Consider the following 26,301-nt stretch of genomic DNA (forward strand, 5'->3'; position numbering starts at 1 on the left):
AAAAAAGGATGTTTGCGTGTGAGGGCTTTTCTGGGCATTTTCGACATTCAGCGACCGCATGTATAACATTGCAGAAGCTGCAAATAAAAATGGCATCTGCCACGTCACCAACTGAAGCAAACCCATTATATAAACTAAAGGGGTGTGGTACGGCATGTCGATGCCGAGTACCCCAACAATCCCTAACCGACCTGAGGACTCCGAAGGGCTCCTTCCCGACCATCACCAATGATGACTTCTCTTCAAACCAACTTCAGCCAATCATAATGAAGTAAGAAGACGGCTGCAGTTGATGACGTCATTCACCATGCCGACGGGATTATCACTGTTGTTAAGGGGGTAATGTAAGTATGCAACCATGTCCAATGTAAATTACAAAGGCTTCTTTTGGTACTGAAAATAGGTCACCCAGTGACCCATGCACTTTTTGGGAAATTAGAACAGTGCATTTTAAATGTAATTTATTTCTTCAGTTGCTTAGGATGAGCTATTAGTATTAATTATCTTATAATGGTGGCACAGAGGTTAGACTTGCATCATTGGGCCCGAGTTTCATTCTGACCTAGTGGTATATTTACTAAACTGAGGGTTTGAAAAAGGAGAGATGTTGCCTATAGCAACCAATCAGATTCTGCCTGTCATTTAGTAGAATGTAGTAAATAAATGATAACAAGAATTGGTTGCTATAGGCAACATCTTCACTTTTTCAAACACACAGTTTAGTAATTATACCCCCTAGACTGCTATCTGTGTGCAGTTGATATGTTCTTCCTATTCATTGTCCAAGACCTACGGATAGATCTACTTGCTCAATAGATTCTGGCATGTACATATTGGGCCTGATTCATCAGCGGATGTATTGTGTGCGTAATGTGCGTAACGTAATATACACATATAAGTGCAAGAAACGTATGCACATTGTCATCAAGCAACGTATCTCCAGATACGAACCAAAATGAATCTGGTCGCGAGTCGCTTACGTAAGGTAAAAATCTTTGTGACTTGGACATGTGTCAAACCACATATATCATGCACTACGAACATTAGAGTACTCAATGAATTGGCCGTATTCAAATATAAAATAGATCAGTTCCATTGACTTGTCTAGTGTTGAGATGCGATTAGTGTATTTTTAAATAAATATATATCCTTGAGTGTACTACGCAGAACCGTTGTTAGGTGCATACCACATTATTTTGATTTACATTATATAGATAAATATTATTTTATGTATATAATTAGGAATTCATAAATAATAATATTAATTAATAGTAATAATTATTAGTAACTGCCCTGCACAGTAAACTCGAGGTTGTTCAATAAGGAGACACTTTAACTCATTTCATCAGAAAACAATGCAACTAAAATCTGCTGCACATAACTTTTTTATTATAGTTTTATATGTCTATTAATATCCATTGTTTGTTAAATATTAATAATGTATGTAAAAAGAGTTTACTTTACAGGACAGTTGATTTTGCATCATCTATCTTGGCTTTGGTTCTGTTTGGATCACACTATCATGTAGGTGACCAATAATGTGTGTGCCATTTTTGACCTTAAAACTGATGTTTAAACTTGTGTCTGTGTCGTATTTAAATGTGTCTTGAGATTAACATTACAGGTCTCAACATTCTAGTGTCTGTGTGTGTGTGTGTGTGTGTGTGTGTGTGTGTGTGTGTGTGTTAGGGACTTTAAACTGTAAGCTCCAGTGGGGCAGGGACTGATGTGAGTGAGTTCTCTGTACAGCGCTGCGGAATTAGTGGCCTATATAAGTAACTGATAATAATAATACAAAACATGGCTTTGCAGCCATGGAGTAAGCTTGTGCTTGTAGTACTAGTAATACTTAATGGCAAGCTGCCCATCCTGGAAAATGTAGTGCACCAGGGACAAAATACGTTAATTTATTATTATTATTATTATTATTATTATTATTATTATTTTTATTATCCCACCTTAAAAATAGGTACCCAGAGCAAGCATATCTTGCTAAAAACAATGTTTTAAGGGAGGGATATCAAAAATCAAACAATCAAGCATGTCAAAAACTATTCAACAGGCATAACAACATTATAAAATAGAAAAGCATTATTAATGTGGCTAAAAAAATATTCAATACAGTTTAGACATAAAAAAAAACCACAGCATAAGACAGAGAAAACATACCTCTCAGGAAAGAAAGTGATAAATAATTTAATATGCTGACTATATTATATAATCTTTCACAACAACAATTTTAAACTCTCAACAATTGTAACTGTACATCAGTAAATCTTTTATACTGGTTTGTTATGAGAGAAGTGTATTCAGGTATATGGTCAGCTGTGGGGGACGAGAGCTGTATTTATTCTGCATTGCTGCTATAGCTTTGGACTTAGACATGACCCCTAGCTGGGGTAAGTGTTGTGCATGGTTTTACTTAAATTGTAACGTACACCAGAGTATGAATCACACGTATTCTGCGATAAACGGCTACTTTGAGTAGTTCACAGCGTTGTCCGTCCATCACACTCCCCTTTTTACTTGGAAGGATGTAGGGTGTCATAAGTGGTCTCTGCGCTCGTATACGCAGGTACTTTGCCTACTTATTTGTTCGTTTCTCACTGTTTTGCGCACTTAACTCCCGGTCCTGAGAATGTGCAGTGTGGATTACCGCACGATAAGCACAATGTCACAGATATGTCAAATGATGAATCAGGCCCATTGTGTTCCTGCCGAAAATTACATTGCCTCTGATGAAAATGTGTCAGCAGAAAAATGCATCAAAGTATTTTTCTTTGTGTTTTTCTGATAATACCTATTGGGATTTGTAGACTTCTATTTGTCATTGTTGAATTTCCAATAGAAACTACAACTACAAATGTATTACAGGAGCTGGGATCTTTTACATCAAGGTGAAGTGAATTTTGCTCTTAATCCAGGAGTGGTGAGCTAATTAATGATTAATACTATTCTCTGGATGATAAACCTATGCTTAGTGATCAGATTGACAGACTTTATTCCACTAAGTAAATTATCCACTCCATCCACCTGTGTGTTTATATATTTATATTTCTTCACATAATGATCTACAATACCTTGAGACATTTAGTCCCTATAGTGCTCCTTTTTATATGTGTACAGTCATGGCCAAAGGTTTTGAGAATGACACAGTATTGGTTTTCACAAAGTTTGCTACTTCAGTGTTTTTAGACCTTTTTGTCAGTGTTACAAACAATGTTACAAACCACGGCGATCCGCGGCTCGCCTCCTTCAGCTGCATCCCGGCTGTCATGGTAACAGCCGGGGTGTCACTTCCTGCTTCCGTTGTCTCAACAGTCACCATGGCAACGGTTGGGACGCTTTATAAGCAGCACCGCATCCTGGCAACATTGAACTGCCGGGTGCATCCACATACGGAGAGCTAGACTGTGGGCTAATTAATCTAATTAATTAATTAAGTTCTTCCTGAGAGCACTTTTGTGGGCAAGGCACTGACTGGTTGTTTCCTGTATTTAAGGCAGGGAGGGCTTCCGCTCTATGGCCATCATAGATGAGCCTTTACTACACTACACTTAAGATCTGGAGCCATCCAAGTACCTGTGTGCACATAAAGTCTACGGAAAAGGCGGCTGCAAAAGGTGAAGACCTCAATACTATCTGTTGTAAAAGTTCATCTTGGTGAGCCTTAACAGTCAGATGTTTCTATGGTATTCTGAAGTAAATTTACAAGCATTTCACAAGTGTCAAAGGCTTTTATTGACAATTACATTGAGTTTAATCAAAGAGTCAATATTTGGAGTGTTGACCTTTCTTTTTGAAGAACTCTGCAATTCGCCCTTGCTTGCTGTCAATCAACTTCTGGGCCATATACTGACTGAGGCCCGAATTTATGGGTTTTTCTTTGTACACCCGCCTCTTTAGGATTGACAACAAGTTCTCAATGGGATTACGGTCTGGGGAGTTTCCTGACCATGGACCCAAAATTTCAATGTTTTGACCCCCGAGTCACTTAGCTATCACATTTGCCTTATGGCAAGGTGCTCCGTCATGCTGGAAAAGACCTTGTTCATCGTCAAACTGTTTTCGGAGGGTTGGGAGAAGTTGCTCTTAGAGGATGTTTTCGTACCATACTTTATTCATGGCTGTGTTCTTAGGCAAAATTGTGAGTGATTGTCGGAGGAAACTACTTCCCAAAACTGTAGAAAACTTGGTGCTCATCAAAATAAACTACAAATTGTATTAGGAATGTCGTTCTTGCTGCCAATTACCAACAGAATGTGTATTTTCCAGTGAGGATGAATTAATATTGTGTGATGATGAAGATCTTAAAATCAGTGATGCGGATGATGATGAGGATGATGACATTGTCAATTTACAGGAAGATGACCACTGTTACCCAAATGCCCATTAGTAATTTGCTAAAGTATAAACTAATCACTATCTATTCTTTCCAGTTCATCAACCAACAACCAAATTGTTTTCTTTTGTGGGGCCTAAACAAATTAAGCACTGCAGCCACAAAAGTGCCATTCACTATTGCTAAAGTGCTTGGTTTGTTACACTACGGATATACTACTTGTATGTACAATATACCTAAATGACAATTGTATTGTGAACTATTTTACATTATGGGCTTAATGCATCTTGATGTATCATCTTCTCTAAAATGACAATTTATTACTGCCACTTCTCTCCCTCTCCAATGTGTCCCACATGCTGTGTAACGTTGAGCATGAAATGTTACTATTTCCTTTCTCAAATAATTTCACTTCTGGGTGAGGCCCACCTTGGTGTATCTTCAGTCTACAATGTGTCACACATACTGCATAACATTGAGAATAAAATAGGATGGTCATTTTAGAAAAGAGCATATCCCATGGTGGACAGACTGCCAAAGTAAAATAGTTTGAGAAAATCGTCGTATCAGCCAGAGCTCTCTCCTTTATTCTTTTAAGCTGCCATCCTTTCTGCCACTGCTGTGTCACTGTTTCATAGGTATCATATATTTTTTAAAACTGCCGTGTGTTTGTGCCGGTGCTCTGTTATTATTTTAGCCAGCCAACCCTCTGCAGCATTTGCCCAATGTTGGTAAAATATTGAAAGGCGCAAGGTGATCATTAGAAAATAGACTGTAAATGAGTGTTAGTACTATTGTAACAAACACCAGCACACAATTACATGAATTTACCTGTTTTTGGCCTTTGCAATGAAATCTATATCCAAAACCAAAACACATGAGGCTGGTTTTGCCAAAACCAGAAAACAACCAAAAGACAGGGGTCTTCACACATCTCTATTATATTGAGCAGTATATGAAGTTAGTCCCAACATTTACACATTCATTTGAAATATATATATATATATATATATATATATATATATATATATATATATATATATATATATATATATATATATATATATTTGCCACACTTAAGCAACTTTTGATATTTTTTTTTAATAAATTCTAATTTTAACTTTTATTTCAGTAATTGTCAGTAAGTATGTCAATATGACTTTCTAATTGTTTAGATTACATCTATTTATTTTAAGATTTTTCATATTGAATTGGGGTTACTATCAGTACTGCTTTTTTTTTCTTATTTTTGTTTACTACTGGTCTTATATGCATAAATACAATTATCTAGTTGTACTTTGCTTTGTAACATGTTACTGACATGGAGTATGAAGCTGAGTCACCCCTGGTTGATAAAATGTGTGTACTCATGGTTGCTGTGTCAGCGCTAAAGGCTTAGTTATCTGCCAAGGTAATGTCTCCACCTGCTGTCACTTCTGCTGAACCTCTCCAATACCTGGGAATAATAACAATAATTTTATTTGTAGCACAAATTGGTAGCAAATGCACGGGCCTGGCTTACAATCTATAGGACAATAGAAGTTTGATACATTGGGCTAAGTGCACATATAGCATATTGGTCCAGCCAGATTGGGTCAAATAGCCCTTTAAGCGATTTCTACCCGTGCAATGTTAGTGTGATGGCAGAGGATTGTTTGAGCATTAAACAGAACACATTCGTTTTGGGTGACAGAACTGAGGGTTATTAATCAAGTAGAATATCCTAGGTAGGTTAAGAGGGTGGATCAGGGATTTGATTAGCTCGCCTGAAGAGGATGAGTTTTCAGGGAACTTGGAAGTTTGTTGTATGAGGGAGGACATTTCACAAAATGGGTGAAGCCTGGAAAAAAGTCCTTTATCTGGGAATGATAGCAGGTTGTGAGTGTGGATGCGAGAAACAGATCTTATGCAGAGCGAGGATTTGAGTTGGGAGATATTTTAAGGCAAATGCTGAGATATATTTTGGTGCAGTTTTCTTAATGTCCTTGTGTGTTTAATAGAAATATTTTATATTGCGAGAGAGTTTGGGTCAGAACTATGTCTTTCGAGACTAAGAATAATCACTGTTTGCTTGAACAATGATGGAAATATACCAGTAGAGAAAGATTACAGATCTTAGTTAAGGCTGGGATGAGCACATGAGACAGGAATTGACTGATTTGGGAAAGTATAGCATGAAGAGGGCAGGTAGTAAATTAAGAAGATATGAGGTTATTAAACTAAACAAAGGTGCCAGAGGGTAGAGGGAAGGATTTGAGCAGGCTGTTGGTCATGGAAGAGGATACGATTTGATTTTAGGTCTTATCAATCTTGTGTTCAAAGTAAGAAGCAAGATATTTGGCACTGATGGTAGTCAGAGGATTTGGCGTGGGAGGGTTGAGAAGAAATTTGAAGGTATTAAAAGTATTTGTGGTTAGAAGCCTGAGCAGAGGTGAGGGATTTGAAGTATATGTGCTTGGCAGTGTCCAGAGCATTTCTAGATGTGGTAAGTAACAGTACATTTGAGGAAGTTATTAGAAGATTGAGATTTTTGCCAATGACATTCTACTTTCAAGAGTTTTTTAAGGCTAACCTTCAGGATCCATTGCTTTAGTAGCTCCATGGTAACTAGAGATTCTTAAATATCTGTCAACATTTTTGGGATGAAACCTAGAACTCATTGTAACAAGGAACTTAAAGTATAAAAAATTAATACGTTGACAATTCAGTCGTAATTTCTCACTCTATTTTGCTATGTGAGCCAGGTATGCTTTCTTATATGCTTTAATTACACATTTTTTAAATTTTGGGGCAACTAAACCCTAAAAAAGGTATAGGTAACACAGGTCTGCAATCAAAAAGCTGTTTTCATAATTTTATCTGATTCTTATGTTTTTTGGTGTGCTAAATTCGAAAATGACCACCGTTTTTTCCTGGGACGTCAGGTTTTTTCACAATCGAAATGTGCCTTGGTCACACAGGTAGCTGGAAATCGCTAAATTTCAAATTCATCATACTTGGGGAAAAAAACTGAACATGGAAAAACAAATTTATTTTCACTGCCAGTGCTCCCAAAAACATGAGACATGTTTATTGGTCCTGATAGTGATCACTGCATTGTTGAGTGTGATTGCTAGGGCCTGCCTGGACATGTTCTTTCATGCATTAACTTGTTCTCTGATTCCTCCACAATCTTGTATTTCATTTCAGTCGTCATCCTGCTATTGTCTGTGTGGTTCAAAATTAGTGCAATGCCTCCAAGAAAGTGTGTAAATTCGCCTGTCAGTTTCTGTTTCATATGTGGAGAGTTCATGGTGAAAAAGCAGCAGTTGAATATTACGGATTTTGTTAAGAAAGTTTATTTTGTTTATTTTAAATTAACACTTGGTGACCAAGATAAAGTTTGGGCTCCTCATAAAGTATGTAAGCGGTGCGTCGAAGATCTTCGTAATTGGTCAAAAGGCAAGGTAAAAGCTTTTCTATTTGGAATTCCTATGGTGTGTCGCGAGCAAAAGAATCATAGTGATGATTGTTATTTCTGTTCCTGTGATGTGAAGGGGTACAATTCAAAGTGGAAGTATAAAATTAGGATTAATGAAGCAATTTGTTAAGGCACTTCCCAAAGATAGGGAATGCTTCAAGTACTTGGGATCCAAGTTTCCAGGTTTAACGGAGGGCAAAACTGAAAGAGGGGGTTTTTGTTTGCCCGGATATTAGAAAACTCATATCCGACAAAGACTTCATCAGTTCAATGACCCCAACTCAAAAAGAAGCGTAGGTTGCCTTTACTGTGGTCATAAATAACTTTTTGGGAAACCAAAAGGACCCAAATTACAAGGAAATGGTGAAAACACTGTTGAAAGCATTCCACAAGCTTGGTTGCTCCATGAGCTTAAAAGTCCATTTTCTCAACTCACACCTTGACTATTTTGCTGAAAATTTGGGAGCAGTGAGTGAAGAGCAGGGAGAACGTTTCCATCAAGATATAAAAGAAATGGAAAGAAGGTATCAAGGGAAATGGAGTGTTACGATGATGGCTGACTACTGCTGGATGTTGTACAGGGATCTTCTGGAAGCCACCTACAAGAGGAAAAGCTCAAAAAGAAGTTTAGAGTTTCAAAAAAGACGATTTCACAAGCAATCTTCTTGAGTGTGGTGTTAATTTTGTCATCACCTGTGCAAATGAGTTAATATTTTTCATGTAAATAAAATATTTTCGGTGAGAATTTTTAAACGATGACCACCCGTTTGTTCGAAAACCTGACGTCCCAGGACAAAACGGCTGACATTTTTGGATTCAGCGCACCAAAAAACGGAAGAAACAGTCAACGAAACCAAACAGCTGTCCAAAATATTTTTTTTGCACACCTGTGTAATTAATGTACCCACCTGATTAGTAATTAATGTACCCACCCTTTCTAAAAACACTACTGGATGTAACGTCTGTATCTTCTGATGAAAGTGTAAGCAAATGATGGATTTCATTACCAAGTGTAATGAAACGCATCAAGCTGTAAGATCTTTTGGTTACTGCTTGCTAATAATCCCAAAAGGAACAAGAGTGTTTTCTGGATTTTTTTTATCAGTTTCCGCAATAAAATATATACAGGAAGCGCAATACTGGATGAGTTTTGGGTGCTGCTTCTAAAATTACAGATCAGTCAGACTATAAGGACTTAAATATCTGGGTTGCTTCCTTGACAGTTACAAGGAACACAATTACAGACTGCCTGACTAGGCCAGTGAGCAATACATTTTCTATTAACTCTTCAAAGCCTGTTTAATGAATCCTTCATTTAAATGCTCGACACAGTACCTATCCTTAACTTCACAATGTGGCAAGCACAGCTGATGCAAGTTAATTGAGATGCAATGATAGCATCACATTATACAATGACCATAAAAATTTGGAATATTTACAGTCAACACACCTCTCTCAATTCAACTCTGAGATTACCTTCCACCCTGGTATTCAAATCACTAAAGCTGATACTTTCTTTAGATCCTTTGATTCAGATGATGTTGAGGAATCTAACATCCCTAAACTCAATCTGTGTCCAGCTTGCATTTTGGGCAATACTACTATCACACCCAAAGAACTTTCACAGGGGAAGACCTTTGTTGTGCCAGAGTATTACAGGATAAAATCAGGTGACCGCTGACACAGATGCAGTATTTAAACTCCTCTGTCTGTCATTCCCTGTCAGAGTATCAGCTTTGCTGTTCTGAGCTCCTGAGCATGTAATCCTGATTACTACATGATTATTGACCTGGCTTGTTCCTGTTTTTGTAAGGCTGGGATCCTAACTGTATCGTACTGACATATTAGTTTTGACCTTTCTCTTTTTGAATTCCCCTGCCTGTGGATCTTGTTTTGTGCCCCTGCCTGTTGATTTTGTTTTGTGCTACCGGCATTCTGGTGACCTTGACATGTCTGACCATTGCGCCTTCTGAGTGATCGGCCTGTAGTGTTCCACCCAGCAAGCTAAAGTCCACATCGGTAAACCACGACCTGGTTACTACAAGTAACCCTTGTTGTGGTGGGCTCTGGTGAATAACAGTAAGAACTTAGACTCCTCACCACCGCTTGCTGGTTGGTGTTGTATTCACAACCCCTGTCTTGATAATATGGAGATATCTATTCCTATAAATATATGATTTTTATGTTCTCTTCTAATTTGTGCCTGTTTTGACTGATTTCTATCTTTATTAAAACTGCCATGTGTGTGGAATCGTACAATAGACAGTCACTAAAAGCACAGAGATATTTTCTTCTTAAAGAGAAAATTAATGGACTCTATTAATATCCATTGAGGTTAATTGTCTTTTGGCACTACTGTGGAGATTGGATGTAAAAGGATATGTAATATATTTTCAAATCAAGGAAACAATATATATTTTGTCCTAACCTGAGACTGAATTCCTGCGGGTTTCAATGATTATTAACATTAGATTTAGAGAAATCCGACAGATCTGATTTTTGGGGTTCCGAGTCGAGACATGACTCTCGTGTCTCGTTTCTCGTGTCAATTTTCGGATCTGAAATTGAGTCAAAATATAATATCCTGTAAAATGTTGGATGTCTCAGGTTTAGGATCTATATCTTTTATGCATAGTCTTTCTCTCATCTGCAATTTTAAAAGTGATAGCATGTGGGCAGAAGGTTAGCCGCAACTCTGTGCTATGAAAATAGCTTTGAGAGTGAAGAGTAGAGAAGCAGTTTATGTATATAAATATATATATATATATATATATATATATATATATATTAGTGTGTGTTTTAGACAATCGTATGGTCGACATTGAGAAACTTGACAACATTAGGTCGACAATTCACGTGGTCGACAGTATTGTTAGGTCGACAATTGAAATGTAGACAGTATTACGATAGGGTTAGGGATATTATTGTCAACCTAAAAATACTGAATTGTTCACCTAATAATACCGTCTATGTCCTTATTGGTGACTTTCCAACCCTATCTATATTAAGTGTCGATCATTTCACTGTTGAACATATGTATCGCACTCAGCAATAGGTAGTAATGAGGTGGAATTTCACACTTTATAGGCTTTTCAAACTTCAGTTGCTGGCTACAGAACTCACAGGTCGTGGCCCCCTGGACTGTCTCAGGATGCAACATGGGGCCTAAAGGGTGTATAACATACCCAGAACATAGCACAGAAGTAGTGATAGCACTAGGATCAGGGACACCAAATGTAGCACAGAATGAATAGGCAGGCAAGGATCTAGTAGAGGGTATTTGGCTCAGAGATTATTTACCGGTTAGGATCATGTACACGTGTAGTCAGGTAATGCATAGTCAGATGATCCAGCAGCTCAGGGTCAGACAGACAGGAAATGATACACAACAGATCCAGCAGCTCAGGGTCAGACAGGCAGGGAATGGTACACAGAAGATCCAGCAGCTCAGGGTCAGAGAGGTAAGGAACAGTACACAAAAGATCCAGCAGAGAAACACTCACAGGGAGCAGGACAAAAGCAGAAACTAAGCAGGAGTTAGACGCACAGCAACTCTGTTGGACTGACACAGGGTGACTGTCAGTGCAGTGTCTAAATAGTAGTAGGCATTCAAAATACCCACCCCATTAGGTGGGTCATGTGACCCACCACCCGGAAGTGTCAGGATCAGGATGGATGGGGCAGTGCTTGAGCGTGGTGCAGTTAAGTTTGTTCTTTGTAATCCATTTACTGTGCTTTGTATTTTTGTGAGAAAATGCTTACTGTTTACGGTAAATTGCAATATATGCTAGGCAGCTCATGTAACGTCTGTGGAAATGCCGTTATATATGACACGGGTTAGTTGTGCAGCCATGCAAGTAAGTTATAATGGCCAGTAGCAGAGTTAGTGTACAAATTAATTGCAGGGACAGAGCTTTTGTAAGAGATGCCGATGTTCATACAGTAAAGAGCCAAAAAAGAAAAAGGGCCCAGTGTGAAACAGTAGTGACCAGACAGATATTTCTGAAGACACAATTATTATTAACTCTTACTTAGAGGACTCCACAAGGTGTCCACAGCCCCATGCTTAGAGGGATTGGATTTCAAGGGTCTACCATATGTACCAGATGTGTACTGACAACCTTTTTTGGTCCAACAATCTTTAGTATGGCTGCTTTAAAAACAGATATACTTATTTACAATAAGGTATTGTTACAACCTTAGAACCTCTGTAAGATTAGATCTTAAATCCAGTAGATGCTGACAATATACAAAAAAAAATATTTACATTGAGGCCCATCCACAGGGGCCAATCTTTCAGCTTCCTCCTCTCTGGTGGCAAGTTCTCCCGTAGGATGACAGAAGAAATATCTTTGACTATTGCTTATTCTGTATATGTATGATAACTATTTTAGTTTTCTAATAAAATACCTATGTTTTGTCTTTCCTCTCTAGATTTTACAGAAGACTTTGTATGCCATGGACCCTTTCACAATTATTATGTCCGCTGTAGTCATCCTATTTTTGGCCTATGTTTTTACCAATCGGAAACAGCACAATTATAAGAATTTCCCACCGGGACCAAAGCCTTTACCGATTATTGGAAATATACACATGATTGACATGGCAAAACCTCATAAAACACTTATAGAGGTAATACTGTATGTCTGCTAAAACATATTGTTAAAATAAATATGTTTTAATACATTTTTTACTCCATTAGTCCAGAAGCAAATACAAGGTAATTTAAATGAGAAAGTGGGTACATTATTTTCCCCATATTATTTATAATAGAAGAAATGGGAAGACATTTGCACACATTTACTAAATTGAACATCAAATGGTAAGGACCTACAGTAGTTGTACAGGAGGGTGCAAATGCAGAATGATAATTTACACTTAGCTCTGTTACTTGTATTCCTATAAGTAAAAGAAAAATACCATGGGCTAGATTTACTAAGCTGCGGGTTTGAAAAAGTGGGGATGTTGCCTATAGCAACCAATCAGATTCTAGCTTTTATTTTGTAGAAGGTACTAAATAAATGAAAGCTAGAATCTGATTGGTTGCTATAGGCAACATCCCCACTTTTTCAAACCCGCAGCTTAGTAAATCTAGCCCCATGTGTTTGTTTGCTATATTATTGCAATTATTTCTTCCCACAAGCACGGTGGTGTAGTGGTTAGCACTTCTGCCTTACAGCACTGGGGTTATGAGTTCAATTCCCGACCATGGCCTTATCTGTAAGGAGTTTGTATGTTCTCCCTGTGTTTGTGTGGGTTTCCTCCCACACTCCAAAAACATACTGGTAGGTTATTTGGCTGCTCTCACATTGACCCTAGTCTCTCTATCTCTGTCTGTGTGTGTGTGTGTGTTAGAGAATTTAGACTGTAAGCCCCAATGGGGCAGGGACTGATGTGAATGAGTTCTCTGTACAGCGCTGCGGAATTAGTGGGGCTTTATAAATAAATGGTGATGATGATGGTGTTATTCCATACATTCCAATGTTATACTCGTCATCCTTATCTGTCAATGATACTCACTGTCAATGATGGCTCATGTAGACCAGCACGGGATGCATATACGTCTGTCAGGAGGCATATATTTTGCTCCTGATGGAAGCGAGGTGCAAATACATGAGGATGAGGACAACCAGCAACATTGCCTATTGTCATATGTGTGTTACGCAGAATTTATGCCCATTTTGTAAATCACTGTGCAGCATCTTTAATTTCCTTGCACAGATCAAGGTTTTAATATGCTACCTTCAACATAATATACCTTCACCACTATATATATATATATATATATATATATATATATATATATATATTATTGTATTGAGGATTGGAGTAACTACTACAGTTCCTGGTAATACAATACTATAGGAACTTATTAATTTACCGGCATAATGTATTTTTTTCTGATTATAGTCCAAATATTTTCTCTTATTGTTTATTTACTATTTACAGATGTCTAAGAAGTACGGCTCAGTATTCAGCGTCCAGTTAGGCATGACAAAGATGGTCGTCCTATGTGGTTACGATACTATTAAAGATGCTCTAATCAACCACGCTGAGGAATTTACTGACAGACCACGCACTCCAGTGTTTGATAAAATACTAAAGGGCAATGGTAACTGTTTTTAATTTCTTTAAAGAATATATAAATATCATTTATGTATGTTTTAAAGATTGTAAAGCTGAAAATAAATCTGTTGGCTATACGCAAAATGTGCAACTATTTATACACCACTCCCTGTGACATCCTGGCACTAAGTCTGTCATATATGAAAAACAGCTTAAAAAAAGTAATTTGAAACATAGTGGAAAATTTATTAACAAATTTATAAAATCCAGTAGTTTGGATGGTGAAAACCCAAACCACTGGCAATATGTGGCAGTTTGAAAACCCTTTGGGTTAGTCCAAAGAGTAAGTATAGGCAAACTGTCTGTTAAAACCAGATATGAAACTTATCTTCCATCCAGAGGAGGAACTAGCAAGCTGTGGACCCTGGTGCAGGGAGGAGGGATCCGGGGCCCCATTATCTCCATGGGCCCGGTGCACCGTACCTGCTGCACCAATGGTATTCCCGCCACTGCTTGTATCTCAGTTCTATTGTGCATCATGCCTAGTCCTCTTGGGTGTTCCCTAACATGCATGCCTGGGTTAACACTACAAGTACCAGCATGCACCTGTGCAGCAGTGCATATTGTTACTTGCAGTGCCAAAAGAGCAGGCACTACAAGAATAATCATGAAATATTTGTGCCCCTTGGTGATCAAATAAATGAATTGTTCCCCCTTAGTAATATAATAAATTATTTATGCCCCCCCAAGACTATAACAAAAAAATTAAATGTGCCCACAATATTCTGAAAACTCACAAAGCTGAGGATTTTTAGAATAAAAAAGTTAATGCCTGGTAAGCTTGCCTACTTAATAGATGGGCAGCCAATCAGGAGTAACTCTCACGGAAGAGAGCACTCCTTATTGGCTGCCCATCTATTAAGTAGGCTGGCTTACTTTACATTACCTCTTTTGGAGACTAGACAGTTATGTTTTATGTGACTTTTTTTAAAAATTGGCAGTTTCTGAGAACTGCTGAAAAAAACTGCATTTATTACATTTCACCCACGCTATGTATAAATTGTATTGAAGGCACTATTTACTTTCATGCTGAGCATGGTCGGTCTTATTTAAATTACATAAATAATGCTAAAATTGTGAGAAAGTCAAACATACATTTAGATGAATTTTAAGAACTAATAGAAACCTTCCCATTACTGTATGACATCTCTCAATTCCAAATAGAACTGAGACATACTCTCTTGCTCAGAGTATGCTGTCATGACACTGAAAAACCTGTCCCAATGATGGTAAAGACTTGGCTTGTTAATATCTTGGAAAATATAATATGGTGATAATTGTAATCTGTATGTATTTGCAGTTAGTTTTTAAATGCACAGATTAAGTCCCATATGATCCATTTGTTTGGAGAAAAAAAAAACAACAATCTTTGGTGATTTGAACTTATGGAACATAATTGACTCTGTCTATGTCAAGCAATTCCCACTGTGCATTTCTGTAAAGCAAGTCTGCCCAGCTGTCAGTCACTCTCTGCTTGTCTTAGAGAAGCACCTCCCTCCTAACATGAAAACGAGCTGCAGAAGAGTGAAAGAGAGCATGAGGGACATACAACGCATTGAGGATTTATACTTAACTATGTATGTTCAGTTTTGTAATACAGACTTTGTGATAGAAGAAGATTGAGGCTGGGAGTGCGTCTGACTTATGGAGAGCTGACATCATACTGTATACAGGAGTTTGAGGCAAATTTCATTCTTGGTGAACCTCACTTCTCGCTAGAACTATATATTTCTTTTAAGAAGTAATGTGTACTTTTAGTCAGCACAGCCCTGTGACATGTATTCATTCTCTTCAGGTATTGTATTTGCTAATGGTGAGAACTGGAAAGTGATGAGGCGATTTGCTATTTCAACATTACGAGATTTTGGGATGGGGAGAAAAACTATAGAAAACAAGATTATTGAGGAGGCTGAATGTTTAACACAGAAAATTAAATCACATGGAGGTGAGTAGACATCACTATAATTTGGTAGTGTTGTTACATACATACACTATTCCCCATATACTGTATTTGTGTTATTCTCTGCTTGTTCTAATCTGTTTTGTATTCTGTATTTGTTGTAATTATACACTATGTTTGTAAAACATACTTGTAGTAGGCTTTATTGCACTTCATCTAACTTATGCTTTTGAATTTCAACATTCCACAAGCTAAAACCATTGTTTATTAATAGAAAGGTGTGATATCATCAATTCTAGTCTCTCTCAGTCTGTGTGTGTGTGTGTATATTAGGGTATTTAGACTATAAGCTCCAATGGGGCAGGCGCTGATGTGAATGAGTTCTCTGTACAGTGCTGCAAAATTAGTGGTGCTATATAAATAGCTGACGATGATGATAAAGATTAAGCAGATTATGCAACAAATGCTGTTCTATCTGTTAATACAATTCACCAGACTTCATTCTGCTTTATATTAGCTGATTAATTCACTACTATTAACAGACCCTAGGCAAATATTCTATAATCAAATTCCCTTTGTGTTTCAAATTCATTGCAATTCCAAATTTGGGAACGAATGTTTGACATAAGGGTTCTGGAAAGTTAAATCCCTTTTAGAATCCTTGACTATATACATATATGTAAAACTTAGTGTACAATACATTTATTTAATAATGTTAAACCTCTTGCACCATCCAGTTGAACTTTAATGTTATTGACATGCCATGTAACGAGATGCGTAGAAAATGAAGATGAGTAGACTGATTAAGGTTGTATGTGGATGTCAGTTAGAAATGACTGCATTTTAGATTAAATATTTGTCCTATTTCCTACATAACCTTCCCAAATACAAAACTATTACATTTTTGTGAATTCAGTGGGAATTTACAGTATAGTGCTGAGGATTGACTATTTTGAAGATCTTCTCAATACTATCTCAGTTTAGCTGCTGGGCCCAAAGAGGTCAACTGTCTGTCATTGCTGTTGCTATTGCTGTCTATTGTTTAGTGAATTCTGAGGCCTCCTTGGTGGCAACTGCCACTGTCACAACTTCTGCTAAGTTTGAGAAAAAGTTTCCTGGCTCTGTGTCCAGCAGTGAGTATGATAATAACCACATAGATGATTATGCAACATGCAAGTGAAAGCCTGTTCCAGAAACAGAAGAGGAAAGAAGTTCGGTTAATATAAATGATGAAAGTCAAGTCAGTTTGTCAGTAGATGACTGTCTTAAAAATTGTTATTATACTACCTTATTTATCAATTGTTCCCCATACCTCTTCAATGGCTCATCTGGACACAGTCATATTTACCTTCAATTTATATCATTGTATGTTATTTGTTTGAATTATGATCCCCGCAATGTATAGCACTGCATAATATATCTGCACTACATAAAAAAAGAATACTAATATACAATATATACAATATATACGAGATATATATATATATATATATATTGTAACAAAGGGAGGCATTTAGCTGGCAATATGCAGAGAAAGCAGGGAAGTAGAGTAAAACATTTGTGCAGTAATGCACCTAGATTGTTGACTTATGTGTAACAAACAATAGTTTAAGTTTGGTTAACTTACATGATAGAGAAAGCCTTCCTCTCAGCAAACAGACAGGGTGTGTCTGTTAGTGCAAACAGAGCCAGTGATGGGGCGCTTCCTTTTAAAGAGAAGGTGGGTGTGTCACCTGTCCATCAAGCTAAGGCTGGGGGAGGAGTATCAGGTATTAAAGCTTGTTTGTATCATTTGTGCACTGAGACCAACGCTGGGGAAGCTGGCTGGTCTGGAGAGAGCTGAGCTATGTCTAGCTAGCGTTTAGGGTCTCCATAATTGCTGTGAAAGTATACGGTGTCAAAACATTTACCATCCTGACAATAAGACTACATAAAAAGGAAGAAGTTGTTCGCGTTGCTTCAGCAGTAGCGGGCTCCTGACACCACTTGTGGCAAGTGCCCGCTATTGCTGCAGCACACGCGAACAACTTCTTCCTTTTTATGTAGTTTTATTGTCAGGATGGTAAATGTTTTGACACCGTATACTTTCACAGCAATTATGAAGACATAATATCAGAACATCATGTAAAAAAATAAATACACATGTGTCAGCCTATCAAATCTATGTAAATATAAGATAATAAATAATATATGCGAGTCTACGTCGCTTCTACTGCACATGCGTAAAATGGTGGTGCACATTATTTAAGACAGACATATCCACTGAATAATTATTTTCCTCCTGAAGAAGTTTCCACAAGAAATGAAATGCGTTGAGGTGATATAAGAACATTTTGTTAATTTTAATATATATCGTAATAATTATCGCTTATCCCTGGAATCATCGCATTGGCTTTGGTCTGCAGCAAAAGGAAAATCCACACAAGGGAGTTCATAAGGAACTCCTACTCCATTCTGCTATCATGGCGACCAGAGAACTACAGATAAGCGTATTTAATTGATTGTCTTTGTAAGTGCATTTAGTGTAGGTGTACTATATTAAAGATATTTGTGTACATATTAGTAGGTTAATTGGCTGCTATCAAATTAACCCTAGTCTGTCTCTGTCTTTGTGTGTGTGTTAGGGAATTTAGAGAGTAAGCTCCAAGGGGGCAGGGATTGATGTGAGTTCTGTGTACAGCTATGCGGAATTAGTGACACTATCATCATCATCATTTATTTATATAGCGCCAACATATTCCGTAGCGCTTTACAATTGGGGACAAACATAGTAAACTAATAAACAAACTGGGTAAATCAGACAAAGAGGTGAGAGGGCCCTGTTTGCAAGCTTACAATCTATTGGGCTATATAAATAGCTGCTGCTGATGATGATGATGTTATTCTTCCTACTGGGGTGGAGTTATACTATGAACTCAGAGGAGATTGAAGATTATTGCAGATAAGCCTGTTATCTTTTATATCTGGTGCGCATATACACATTTAGGGGAAGTGGTGCTACATTGATGGTTATAAAGGATAATATACTATCTCTGGTATTTTATTTTTCTTGGCATACATTCTGGAGCATAGACCAACATGCAACAACATAGGTTTGTATTTAATTGAATTTTTACTTATATTTATGTTTTATATTTGATTACATTGTATATGGTAAATGTATCATTTGCATTTATTAATAACTGTCCACTATTCTATTTTGTGTATGACACTTCATTACATCATTATTTTATGTACAAATTGGAATATGTGACTTTCACTTTGATTCCTTATAATGTTAAGCCACATTTCTATGCTATTATGGGGCGTAAGTTTACACAATTGTTACTCCTGATGTACAGGTGGTTCATGCTAGTGAAGCTGGACACTTCTTGAGATGTGTCCGACTAAACATATGCACGTAAATGTGTTTTTATACGTGCATGTTTTCCTGTGTATAGTCTGGGTGCAAATACATCCAACTGTACATGAGTCCCTAGGTGATCAGTGCGGAGTTCCCCTTTAATTTTTTTCCTGTCCAGACTTCTCCCTTTTATTACATCACAAACACAGCAGAATAAATTTACACCTTTGTCATCTCAGTTCAATTGATAGACTAATCATTCTGAGAAATGTGAAAGCCATTCTGCAAAGTAGCAACGCAAAAGTGGGTCTTGAAGACTGGATAATGATACAATGATGGGTTATTAATAGAGGTGAGGGCACATGCTTATATGTAGATATGAGGGTAATGCTACGTGACAGCTTATATGTAGAGATGAGTGGAATGCCCACTGTTCTATTCATGGGACAATTTGAGTCATTGCGACAATAATTGGATTTTCAGCACATGGATTTGCTAATGGTGTAGAGAAAAATATTGAATTGATAGAAGTGTTAAAGATATTAAAATGTATTCATGCACATTCATTCAACGTGATTCTTGTAGAAAAAAAAATTCAGGACATGATTATTCCAAATCCTGAAACTTTATTTTTCATGATCAGCACAGTGGCTTAGTGGTTAGCACTTCTGTCTAGACTGTAAGCTCCAATGGGGCAGGGACTGATGTGAGTGAGTTCTCTATTCTTTGAAATTAGTGGCACTATATAAATAAATGATGATGTTGATAAATATATATATATATTGTGGCAAGAGCCCGCTACTGCAGAAGCACACGCGTACAACTTCTTCCTTTTTATGGTTCTTTATTGTCAGGATGGTAATAATTTTTTGACACCTTATACTTGCACAGCAATTATGGAGACCCTCAACGCTTACTATACATAGTCCAGCTCTCTTTCCAGATCAGCCAGCTAGCCCAGCGTTGATCTCCCTGAACAATGAAACAAGCAGGGTTTTATACCTGACACTCCTCCCACAGGCCTAGCTTGATGGACAGGTGACACACCCACCTTCTCTTTAAAAGGAAACGCCCATCCCTGGCTCTGTTTAGACTATCAGACCCACCCTGTCTGTTTGCTGAGAGGAAGCAGCTTTTAAATCATGTAAGTAAACCAATTTTAAACTACAGATATGTTTTTACCGGGTTTAATCTCCACCTAGGTACATAACTGTGCCAATGTTTTACTCTACTCCCCTGCTTTCTCTGCATATTGCCAGCTAAATGTCTCCTTTTGTTACAATATATATATATATATATATATATATATATATATATATATATATATGATTTCTATGAATATTGCTGATGTTTGATTTAATTTCAACCCTTTTTTTCCGATTTTAGGAAAATCCTTTAATAATTTGACCATCATTAATGCTGCTGTGGCCAATATAATTGTGTCCATACTACTCAGTCGTAGATTTGAATATGATGATCCGACCATTCTGCAGCTGATGGGTTCAGTTAATGAAAATATACGACTCCTGGGAAGACCTATGGTCAGGGTAAGTTATTCTCTTCTGAGGGTTTTTGTGCTTTAACTGATCACAGAAAAGTAGCAGTGATAAGTAATCTGGGGCATAGCTAGACCTTTTTGGGCTGCAAACTAACATATACACGGGGCTTTGACAGGGAAGTCCCCCCCTCAACTGCAGTACTGCACATGTATTGAAAGATTCATTAAAGTAATTCCATAATCAGCCAGTCCTCATCTTATCACAATTACAGGGTGAGATTCCAGAGGGTGATGTACAAAGAATACCCTTAATATGGCATAGGATTTAATTATTTAAAACAGTTGTCCAATTTATTTATTTTTATCTAAAGAGAAATAGTATTGAAAATCCACAAATTGTCAGGAAATGCTTTCAGGACCATCAACACATAGGGGAAAATGTATCAAGCTGAGAGTTTTCTGGCCGGTTTGAAAAGTGGAGATGTTGCCTATAGCAACCAATCAGATTCTAGCTATCATTTTGTAGAATGTACTAAATAAATGACAGCTAGAATCTGATTGGTTTTTCAAACCCTCCAGAAGACTCTCAGCGGTAAACATTTCATGACACATGGAGCTCTGGTAAATTCTGCTATTATTCCCCTTCAGATCTGCAAGTAAGGTATTAAGTTTTATGATTCTCATGCCCTGATTTATTCATGATTGATACTTCTACATATTTCAGTCTATAGAACTTTACTGGACATTTAGGATACTGGTTATATTAATGACCTTTCAATATTATCATATAGGGTTGAATGCAGACGGAATGTAGTGTTTGAGACTCTCAACAAGTGTGTTCAGCTCTAATATCAAGTTAAGATCTTTTATTCCACTCAATTGATATTATATTGTTGCAATTTATATAGAGCTCATTCAGGATTATTTTATCTAAGTCTTTTATTTGGTTTTATAATTTACAGAATTATCTGTGAATAAATATATTTTTTTATACCTGGATTCTAATTGGTATATTACATAATAGCATCTTGTTCTTTGTATGTTCATAGTGAATTGCCTGCCTGCATAACCTAAATGCTTGCTCCCATGTGTGCAATAGCGGCACTTTAAACTAGAGATGAGCGGTTCGGATTATAAGAAATCCAACAGATCTAAGATTTGGAGTTCCGAGTGAAACTGAGCCATGATTCAGTTTCGGCGCCAATTTTGGACCTCAAAACGAGGCAAAACTTAATTTTAGGGAAAATATTGATGCAAGACTTGCATGTGTGTGTGTGTGTGTACGTATGTGTATGCATATATATATATATATATATATATATATAATATATAAATATATATATATATATATATATATATATATATATATATATATATATATATATATATATATATTTATATAATATCCCTCCCACATTTTCTCATGTGCCATTTTAGATCAGAGTGAAGGTAGGATGTTGCCTGCAGTGCTCTGCTCTGAAAATAGCACTCAGGGTAAATGAGGGACATTGAAAACTATAGAATAGGTTGTAGATTATGGTACACCTGTTCTGTAAGGTTCAGTGAGCTAGAATAGTTTGCAAATTAATTGATTTTAATTTCGTATCATCTGCATTAAGTGGGAAAAAAAGGGTGTTTGCCTGTAAGGTTTTTTCTGGGAATTTTCAACATACAGCGACCACAAAAATAATGTTGTCTGCCATGCCACCAGCTGAAGCAAGCCCATTAGATAAGTTGAACAACAACAAACAATTAGTGTAATGTGCAAGAGATAAAATGTTGAAACATACTAAATTTGAAACGTTAGACAGCATGCATCATGGAGAGGGAAGAGGTAGTAACAATCAGGGGGTAAATGTATGAACATGCGGAAACTTCCCTTTTCAATGCAGCGCCGCGTGAAATTTAATCGCCGAACAGGCTGAACACGCAGGTGTTGAAGAACCCGCATGTTCATACATTTACCCCCTGATGTCATTAGATGGACAGAGACATCAGTAGATATTTATACAAGTAGATACCCATTTGTAAAGTGCAATGTAATTTGCTGTCACTATATAAATAAATGTTTATGTTGATAGACAAAGATGGCCTGCACTCATACTAAAAACTTTGAAGACTAGTACTATTCTCGAAGGGCAGAGCCTTCATTGTTAGCCAAAACGTGGAGCTTTCAAATACCTTGTTTTACTTAAGTGATTGTTTATACTATCATTATGGTAGATGTGGGCCATAATGCTGCCCTTGTGAATCAAACAAGGCGACTGTATAAATGCCAGTTACCATGTATATCTAAGTCCAATTACCATGTATCTACAAACTAATGTCCACTTTGAGATTCTTATCTATTTAATATATTTGTATACACGTGATTAGTGTATGCGGAATGGTCTTCACAAGACAATGTAATAGAAGTCCACATTCTGGGCAATTAGGAGAACAGAATTTGGCTCTAGCAAAGAATACATGTATAGATGAAAATTTGATTTCTAATGATTTACGCTATTTGATGGAATTAGTCTGGTTATTTTTTTTTTTTTAATTGAATCGGAGAAAGCGAATGCAATAATGGCTGATTTAAAAAATCCTTCATTAAGACAAGAGGACACCAGAGCATAAATACAGACTGTGGCATAAGTAGACATTTAAAAGATGATGAGAGGGAAAAATGTTAAATGGTACGAATCAAGATAGCCCAATCACCCACAAACCCATATGTTGAAAAGGACATGCACATAGTTTAACAAATCAAGCACTACAGCGGCAGGGACTGCCACATTTGTGGCTGAAGTTTGATTTGTTTGGGCCCACACAAAAGCCAACATTTTGATTGTTGAACTGGAGAATAGATAGGGATGTTAATAAATGAATTAAAGCAATTTGGATAACAGTGGTCACTGGTCATCTTCCTCAGTTGTGACAAATGACAATTTTATCATCACCCTTGTCAAAGTGTCTACATCTACATCAATTTAATTTTCATTTAAAAAATAAAGAAGATACACCAAATAGGTAATTGTTAGACAGCATGTGTGATACTTTCGAAAGGGTCAATAGCAATACATTGGTGAAAATTTGGACAGTTGTGAAAAGATCATTAGAAAATAGACTGTAAGTGACAATTTTAACTATTTTTCACAATATTTAATGAAATCCAGATCCAAAACCAAAACTTTTCATGATTTTTGCACAAAACATGTGACAAAACCAAAATACAAAGGAGTATTAGAACCAAAACCACATCCAAAACCAAAACACGGGTCAGCTCACATCTCTACTTTAAATCAGCCTTATAAATCAATTATCAAGATCTGAATAGAACAGTGTTCTTAAGATATATTACCATATCGTGATACATTGTTATATATTTGATTTCTCATTTAACTCATTATTTGCTTACATACAGTAAATGCAACATTAAATTATACCCTAATGGTTAGCAGGATATGTGACAACATGCTGAATTTCACATTTAAAATGGTATCATGCATGTTATAAATAATAAAATGTGTGTTATAAGGATAAGGAGATATGATTTGCAGTAGCATATAGTGTAGTTGCTGATAGCATAGTTTACAGGGCTTTGATATTAACATGCTTAATGTATCTCTCTGTGCCACACAGCTAGTCTAACCGGTACCTATCTGAGGTTTAAAATCGTCAAGACAATTACCTAAAAACACAATTTAGGTTATTTAACACAATGGTAGCACCAAACCGTAATAATAACATTTAAATAATGAACGACAGCAAATCACACTATTGTCTTGCACAGGCAACATACAGGATGCAATAAAAACACTTCACTAGTATCTGTGCCCCTCTCAGGGACCGCTGTCTACAAATGCTTCTCCAGGAATTCTGTCACTCTCTCCGGTCAGGCTACCGTAAGGTAGTGGTCCCAGGACACTGTCACTGTGCTTTTGGCAGACACAGCTTGCCAAGATCTGGAGAGTGATCAGGACAAATGGCAGCACTCCAGGGACCGACTGTCCATTACTGTCAACTGGCAGAGACCTGTAATCTCAACACAAGCTTAACTTCAGCTACCCCCGGGTAGATAATTCACCTCTGGTGTTTTGGGAACTCTCTGTTAAAGGCAGAAATGCCCCCTGTGGAGCTCCAGAACCTGTCCTTTTGTGTGTTTCCTTGTTACAAATAAACATGCAGACAAAGGGATTGCAGATGATGCAATTAGGAATTGTTTGATAGAGTCTACAGAGTTTTTTTTAAACAGGAGAGGTCATAGCAGAGAAAAATTACATTTGATTACCTAAAGAAGTCAAAATTTTAATCCAAGATCATCTTTCCTCTTGACAGTGTTGCTATCCCTCTCAATATCTCCCTTTTAGTTGACAACATCACTTTTTCTGCTGTCACTCAAGGTGCCTTGGAGTCACCCTTGACTCAGCCCTTAGGTTTACCCCTCATATGCAGTCCATCACCAAATCCTGCCACTTCCTCCTCTGCAACATCACAAAGATCCATCCCTTCCTTTCTCAGGAAACAACCAAAATCCTGGTCCATTCACTTAATATTTCTCGTCTTGACTATTGCAACCTCCTTCTCACTGGCCTTCCTGACTCTCACATTTCTGATCTTCAAACCATACAGAATGTTGCGGCTAGGCTCATCTTCCTCTCCCATCTCACCTCTTCCTCTTCTCTTCTGTGTAAATCCCTTCATTGGCTTCCTATCTGTTTCAAGCTCCTTACCCTCACTTAAAAAGCCCTTGTCAACATTTCTCTCCCTTATATCTCTGACCTTGCCTTGAAGTATATACCTACCCGGCCACTCTGACCTCCACCTCAATTCACCACTATGGAATCTGTGGCGCCTTATAATTAAATAAATAAATAAATAATAATTAAACAAAGTCTTGTTTATCTGTGATCTTTTTGATTATATTAACACAAATGGACACACAGACTATGAACCCCACCTCCCCCCAAACTGGTGTAATATATATTTATGCAGAAATTTGATGGACAATGTAATATTATCTTTCTGTGTAAGCTGAGGTAGTGGAATAATCTGCATGTGCACATGAGCTTACAAAGTCATGCTCTTTCAGATATGATACCAGTTAAAAATCACCATAACAAATGCATAATTTAAAATAAAAAAATATTGAGAAATAAGGGGAACCACAGAGCTGAAAAGTACATGTTTTTATAAGCCACACATTGAGAAAAATGAGGTGCAGACTGGGTTTAGTGATATTAGCTCACACTTTTTCACATGGAACACTCCCTTGATCTGGTCTTTTCCCACCTATGTATTTTCTCCAACTTTAACAATTCAATGTTGCCTCTTTCTGTCCACCATCTCTTCTATTTTAGCATCTCTTCATCCCCAACCCAAAGTTACCAGGCTCAGGATGCCATTGTTTCTACTACTTTCTGCTCCTCACTAATTTCACTTCTTACCCCATCACCACCATTTCTTGTCTTGATCAGGCCATCTCATTCTACAATCACACCCTTACCACTGTCCTTGACTCTGTCATCCCAGCTGTCAATATTGACCTTCCTCAGTTCTCTTCAAAAAAGGAGGAAGTAATACTCTCACTCTGACTTCTTTTATTCAAGTTCATTCTCTCCTATGACAGTTGGGCCCTGTCACTCTCTAA

General features: G+C 37.2%; 2 protein-coding genes across 2 annotated transcripts in view; both read left to right on the forward strand.

Annotated features, from left to right (window-relative positions):
- Positions 1–26,301, forward strand: part of LOC142143093 (uncharacterized) — a 189,355-nt gene that overhangs the window by 127,640 nt on the left and 35,414 nt on the right. The gene's annotated exons all lie outside the window — the stretch shown is intronic.
- Positions 1–26,301, forward strand: part of LOC142143436 (cytochrome P450 2K4-like) — a 64,841-nt gene that overhangs the window by 3,489 nt on the left and 35,051 nt on the right. Inside the window, exons 2-5 of the mRNA XM_075201277.1 lie at positions 12,237–12,434; positions 13,752–13,914; positions 15,724–15,873; positions 20,558–20,718. Of these exons, the coding sequence (XP_075057378.1) occupies positions 12,261–12,434; positions 13,752–13,914; positions 15,724–15,873; positions 20,558–20,718 (648 nt within the window). The 5' untranslated portion in view covers positions 12,237–12,260. The remainder of the gene's footprint in view (positions 1–12,236; positions 12,435–13,751; positions 13,915–15,723; positions 15,874–20,557; positions 20,719–26,301) is intronic.

Source organism: Mixophyes fleayi, chromosome 3, assembly GCF_038048845.1.
Source record: "Mixophyes fleayi isolate aMixFle1 chromosome 3, aMixFle1.hap1, whole genome shotgun sequence".
In the NCBI taxonomy this organism is placed as follows: Eukaryota; Metazoa; Chordata; class Amphibia; order Anura; family Limnodynastidae; genus Mixophyes; species Mixophyes fleayi.